Source organism: Rhinopithecus bieti, unplaced genomic scaffold (genome assembly GCF_001698545.2).
Source record: "Rhinopithecus bieti isolate Rb0 unplaced genomic scaffold, ASM169854v2 scaffold_26131, whole genome shotgun sequence".
Taxonomy (NCBI): Eukaryota; Metazoa; Chordata; class Mammalia; order Primates; family Cercopithecidae; genus Rhinopithecus; species Rhinopithecus bieti.
In genome coordinates this window covers 630,810-636,974 of record NW_016812390.1, presented here as the reverse complement: position 1 = coordinate 636,974, position 6,165 = coordinate 630,810, and the positions used below count along the sequence as shown (strand labels likewise).

The window sequence follows — 6,165 nt, the reverse complement described above, 5'->3', positions numbered from 1 at the left end:
TGGCTAATTTTTGTATTTTTAGTAGAGACAGGGTTTCACCATATTGGCCAGGCTGTTCTCCAACTGCTGACCTTGTAATCTGCCCACCTCGGCCTGCCAAAGTGCTGGGATCACAGGTGTGAGCCACTGCCCGGCCTATAGGTGCTATTTAAATCCGTGAGATCACCTAGGGAGCTCAAGTTGCTGGAATCTGATGGGAGTGGGGGCAGGAGGGCTGAGCCAGAGGCGGGTAGGGGATGGCGTAGGCAGGAAGGCTGTCCATCTGGGCTGAGTCTTTTTTCTGTGAGGTTGAGTCAAGGCTATCAGTGGGGAGCGAGCCGAGCTCAGGCAGTGGAGTAGCAGAGATGAAGAGGAAAGGTGTGGAACAGGCATGTGCCAGAGAGGGCTGCTGGGTGATGTTGCTGCACGTCCCATTGCTGTCTGTGCTCATGAATGTCAAGTGAGACTCCTCGGCCCTGTGTCCTTCTCCAGCTGCTTGAGTGTCTTGCAGAAAAGGTGGATGGTTGGGGATTGACTCAGTTGAGATTTTGCCCCCAAACATCCCTTTCCCCCAGGTCCCTAAAGGGAAAGTCAGGGAAATAACTTTCTAACAAAAGCAGGAGGCAAGCCCTAGAAGGGGGGAGCAGGAGACAGAAGGAAGTCCCATCTCTTCACAGTCTGTCCCTCTGACAAGCAGGCTAGGGTGGCCCCCCTCCTGGCAGGTAGAGGATCCTGAAGCTGGGGTAATGATGGCAGATGGCTGCTGTATGTATCCTGGCCTCCAGCCAGCTCCTAGTATTTGCAGGTAGCTCCCATGCCTCCAAAGCATTTTCCATTTCTTCCCACAAAGTGGCTACTCCACTGACGGATTCCTAGGGCTGTGCAGACAGACAGGGCTCCCATGCTCTGTGTGTCCTTCCCTTAGGAACCCATGCTTGGCCTCTTAACATCTTTTTCCAGGACCCCCAGTGAAGCAAGAACTGGTCTCCTGCAAGATGTGCCGCATTGAGTCATTCTTCCGCAAGAATGGGGCCTTCGCACTGCTTGATCCCCGAGACCTGGCCCTCTGACGGTGGGCCAGGTGTGGGCTTAGGGGAGGGAAGAAGAAATAACAGGCCTCCTGGTGGGGCAAAGCTGTTGTGTGTGTCTGTGCCCCTCTGCTCTCCCTGGCCCTGAGGCTGCATTCAGGCCTTTCTGAAACTATCTGACCTGCAAAAGTTGCCCTCCTGCTTTTTCCTTAATCCTCATCTCTTTAATCATCCCTTTGAGTACCCAGCAATGACCAGAGGGGGCTGGGAAGGGCGAGCACTACTCTGCAGGCACGGGATCCGCAGCACCAGGGGAACACAGTAGTTCCAGGAAGTTCTGAGTGTTCCTGCGGAGAGAGCGGCCTGTCATCTCGGAGGCCAGGGAAAGGGGACTCCTGCCACCGGCACACCCCTCTTTGCCCGCCCCTCACCTGGCCCCGAGGGCCCGCAGCCGCCCGGTCCTCTCCCTATGCATCTGTTCCAGCTGCTCCCGCAGGGCGCGCCGCCGTCCAGTCGCGTCCTCCTGGCGGTGCAGATCGCTGAGCGTCGGCGGTTCAGTGGGGCGGGCAGGGCAGTACCTGGCACACCCGCCCCTCGCGCCCCGCCCGAGTCACTGCCAGAGTGCAGTGCGCTCACTTCAAAGGGACCCGGGCGCACCAAGCTCGGCCCCTGCCCCGTGCAGGTTCCTTGTGGCCCCACCGCCCTCTGGGGGTCTTGCCTGTGGCGGGAGTTGAGCCGGGCTGGGCGGGAGCCCCACGGGGTGAACCCGGCAGTGGCGGTTGCTGGCGATGTGGAGGCGTTCCAGGACCTGCAGAGGGGCAGTCAGCATCCGGCCGCCCCTCGGTGCCCCGCCCGCCCCAGGCAGGCCCCAATCCCGGCGTGGGGACGCACCCGGAGCCGCTGCTGCTCACGGTCCCGCCGGCGCCGCCACCTGGCTGCGCAGTGCAGCTCCAGCAGCCGCTGCAGAGCCGTCTCCTGCTGCGCCGCGCTCAAGCCCGCAGGCGCCTTGGCCCTGCCTAGGGGCGCCGGCCACGCGGCCTTCGAGGCCTTGGGACGCTCAGGGTCGCCCCCACGACCCCAGAGGGCACCCGGAAGCCGAGCCTGGCCCACCTCCTGCTCCCCCGGGCCGGGGCCCACTCCAGGGCCCTGCAGCCCGTGCGGATCGCGCTCCGGGTCTGGGGGCCCCTGGAGACCCCCGGGGAGCCCCTGCTGCCCGGATACCTTGGCGCGCAGGGTCGCTGGCATCACAGCTCCGGCTCCGCGACCTGGAAGCAGCTGCGGGGCCGGGGGCTTGGGGCCGGGAAGCGCAGCCCACGCCCCCTCCTGGGCGACCCCCAGCTTTGCCACCGCCGGTGCCGACTTTTGTGTCTCGCCTCTGATCATGCCCTGCATCATCGCGGTAGTCCTTCTCTGGAGGTCTGGGCTCTCCCTGCCCACAGGCTTTGGAGTCTGGGCTTTCAGGGACCCGCACGAGTCCCTCTGATGGCTCCGGGAGCCGCCTTCCTCTGGGAGCTGTACAGTGGCCTCCCCGGGAGCCACCTCCCAGGCTTGTGAGATATTGCCTTCCCAAGACCGCAGCATCTTCTTCCCCAGACTCTGGGGACTCGCCTTTCCCTGGCACTTAGGACTAAATTCTCTTTGACTCTGAGGAACGCCGCTGTTCTCACCCAGGGGGGCCTCCTCCCTCTGAGCCTGAGGAGCTCTTGGGCTCTGGCCCCCCTGTGTCTTCACCCTCTGACGCTGAGGAGCATCTCTCTTATAATGAGGGGTCTCTGCTTTCTGATCCTGAGGGTCCTCCTCTCTCAGACTCTGAGGGGTGTCCATCCTTGGCGGTCTTTGAAGTTCTGCTCTCTCCTGGCCCGGGTGCGAGTCCCAGCCCAGTCCTTCAAGGGCATCTTGGGAAGGCAGGTTTTGGGAGGGCAGGTCTCCCGGCCCAGGGGTGCCGGGAGTGAGCTTTCTTTCCTGGGTCTCAGGTTCTGCCTCACTCCTCTCTTCCCTCTGGGCCAGGTCCTGGAAAGGAAGAGCACTTTGGGCCCAGGCTTGAGAGGGAACCTACAGACCCGACCCCAGCAGCCAGCCCTTGCCTGATTCCTGAATTTGTTAAAGCCATTTAATGTAGTGTGGAAGGTGCTTCACTGAAAAGCCTCCCCCTCACCCCAGCAGCCTCCTCCCAGGCAGACCCACCCCTGCCATCCCCAACCTGAGACCCTTGACCTTTTCACCTTGTACTCTGAGCTGCCTGGCACCCCAAAGCTCCTCCTGGTAGTAGGGTTCAGCTCTTGTAAGGAGCCTGAGGAAGAAAGACCAGTGTTGGGAGCTCATGTCCCCTCATGGACAGTCCACCTAGACTAGAGCCAGGAAGTTTAGGGAGTCCCAGCACATGGCTAGGGGTGCCCTGAGGGCGCTGTCTGAACCTCAGGCTGTCACAGTTCATCAGCCAGCCATGCACTTATTTGTCATGTGTGCCTGCCAACAGCCCACCCCATCTTTCTCATCCTCCCAGCCAAGGCAGACCACTCCAGAGGGACCTGCACAGCCTCCTCCTCAAGACCACCACGGGAGGCCTGGGAGTGAGAAGGGTCACGGTGCTGGGCGCCTGGGCCCCTCAGCACCAGCCGCTCCCCCTTCGTCCTGGTGTGCCCATCAGGCCCAGAGAAGAAACCCGCTCTGGGCATCTTACTTTTTACTCTTACTTAGAAGAAACCTCCCTTAGCCTTTTCTTTGTTTCTGACAGCAAAATCAAAGGAAATTCGAGATGAAATTTTAGGCCAGAGGCTGGCCTAAAAACTGCAAGTGTTTATAATTAACAAAAGAAATCTAAAAAAAGAGATGACGTGTTGCCGCTCCCCTGCAGCTGTGGAAGAAGGAGAGCTGTTCTGCATCCATAAAACTGGTTAAAAGGGATTTCATAAGGTCTGAAATTGAGAACTTTCCCAAGAATACTGCATCTTGTTCTCTTGTGCAATATCAGACGTGTGAATATTCATAACAGTAACCAAGTGGGTGCACTCTCTGTGAAAACACATCTTTCAAAGAGTTGTTTGAACAAAGGAGTCTTATTAAGACTCCTGGGCCTTTAGAAATAATTGCCACAAACTGCAAAAACAACCTCCAACCTCCCACCTCTAATTCTCATCGGTTGTCTTACAAGAAAATTTATTTCTCTGGTAATAATGTTATAATTGATATCCCTGACTTCTCAAGACATAAAATACTTGTAAAAACTTCTCTGTCAATCAGAAAATAATTATTGGCAGTTTTCTCCTCTCTCATGTGCGTGGTGGAACAATAAAAAGCTTGTGGCTTTGCTACATCTATTATTTAACAATTTGAGAGTCTGTTTCATTTAAATTAATAGGCTCAAGGCTCATAGTATCCATTCCACTGCCTGTTTATTGTCATGCTGTTTCTAGCTTGTGATCTAAAGACAGGCACCCAGTCTCCTTGATCTCTGTATATCTCCAGTGCCCGGCTGAAGGGTGGCAAAGAGGTGGCCTGTGCCTGGCTGAAGGGTGGCAAGTAGGTGGCCTGGAGTTGGTATTGTGTTCCCTCATCCCTGGGCAGCAAGTGATGCTCATTCCTGAGCTTTCTCCCCTGAACCCCAGTTTAGCATCAGAATCCTACTGGACACACTGCCTGAGACAGCTGGTACCAACCAGGTGGAATTGGCACAGCAAATAAAACCTACTTGCCATCGCTGGGTGTCCTGGCACTCCATCAGGAAGTGTGAGATGAAGAATGAGTGAAGAATGAAGTCCTGGGACTTGGGGAGAGGACTTACCTGCCTCATCCCAATCCAGTCTGGCTGCCCCAGCCCCAGGGGCCCCCTGCCCTCCCAGCTGTCTGACAACGTACCGCGTGTGGGCTCTGCAGGTCCTCCAGGGCTCTCCCACCCTTGGCCTGCACCACTCCTGGCTTCACCCAGATCTGGGGCCAGTGATGGGTCTCCCGCCTGCCCCCTGCAGGAGTTCAAGGGCTGCCTCTGATGCACCTCTCTGGGCCCATGGGCTCTAGAATGGGAGGGAGTCTGCCTGCCAGTCTCCAGAGACCCCCACCCCAGCATACAAACACTTGAGTCCCAGGTGGCTGCCCCAGTGCCCTCCCTCCTCCCCCATCACCAGATCCTGGGAGCTGGAATTTGGAGATTAACCTTTCCAGGGGCTGCAGGGCAACCATGGGTGCAACTAAGAGACCAGGAGGCATAACGAGGGGCACTGGCAGGACTGCAGAAGGTGACAGAGAAAGAGCCCAGTTCACAGAGGGAAAGGCAAAATTCCCCAGGGAGACTCACCCTTCCAGGAGCTGATGGTTCTGGCTCAGGGAGTCCCTGTCCTGGGGTAGAGGGTGCAGCCTAGAATTCTGGAAGGGTTGGGGGCAACCTAGTCCACATGGCTGCATCCCCCAGTGTGGCAGCCAGCCTCTAAGATGGCCCCTAAATGATCCCTGCCTCCTGGAATTCATACCCTCTGTGACCGCCACTTCCCTCCACGCAAAGGCGCTTGGAAACGGATCCCTCCTCCCAGTTGAGTCTCAGATGAGACCACAGTTCTTGCCAGCAACGTCGGCTGAACCCTTCCTAAGTTGCACCACGAACACCCGCTCCTGCTACAGCTGAGGGTGCCTTGGCCCAGAGGGCTACTAACCTGCCCAAAGTGACTCAGACAGCTGTTGGCTGAGCCAAGACTGGGACCCACATTCCCAGTTCCCCACTCTGTTCTGGGCCCAGTCACCACAGCACCCGCTCCTGGAGTCTCAGCCCAGCTGTGGCTATGGAGGGAGGGGCCAGCGGCTGGGGCTGTCAGCGCCTGTGTCTCAGCGGCACACTTTCTTGCCTTTGCTCTCTGGGGCCCTGCCAGGCTCCTTTCCTCCCACGCGGCGGTCACATGGAAAGGCTTCCAGGTATCACCACACAGGTGATTTGACCAAGACAGTCGTTAACTGTGGAATGAGAATAACGGCCTGCCTGGAAGAGCAGGCCCTGTGTGCCAGGCGTAGTCCACTGTTCCCCCCGCGGACAGCCCTTGGAGAAAGATCTCTTCTTGTTGTGGGCGTTTTCTTTCTCTCTCTTTCCTTCCTTCCTTCCTTCCTTCCTTCCTTCCTTCCTTCCTTCCTTCCTTCCTTCCTTCCTTCCTTCCTTTCTTTCTTTCTCTTTCCTTCC

General features: G+C 57.8%; 2 protein-coding genes across 3 annotated transcripts in view; one reads left to right on the top strand and one right to left on the bottom strand.

Moving 5' to 3' along the window:
- The window catches only part of SPMIP1 (sperm microtubule inner protein 1), a 6,858-nt gene extending 2,523 nt beyond the window's left edge, over positions 1–4,335 (top strand). The window contains exons 2-3 of one of the 2 annotated variants that reach the window (XM_017896230.1): positions 940–1,051; positions 3,742–4,335. In XM_017896230.1, the coding sequence (XP_017751719.1) occupies positions 940–1,049 (110 nt within the window). In that variant the 3' untranslated portion in view covers positions 1,050–1,051; positions 3,742–4,335. Of the gene's footprint in view, positions 1–939; positions 1,052–3,510 lie in introns of both variants that reach the window. The other variant, XM_017896229.1, reaches the window with a different exon arrangement.
- LOC108544855 (translation initiation factor IF-2-like) lies at positions 1,210–3,325 on the bottom strand. Its single transcript, XM_017896227.1, has 3 exons — positions 3,230–3,325; positions 1,439–3,017; positions 1,210–1,354 (listed from the first exon to the last, which is right to left on the bottom strand). The coding sequence occupies exon 2, from the start codon at positions 2,829–2,831 to the stop codon at positions 1,830–1,832; it is 1,002 nt and encodes a 333-aa protein (XP_017751716.1). The 5' UTR covers positions 2,832–3,017; positions 3,230–3,325; the 3' UTR covers positions 1,210–1,354; positions 1,439–1,829.
- Positions 4,336–6,165: the final 1,830 nt, after the last annotated feature.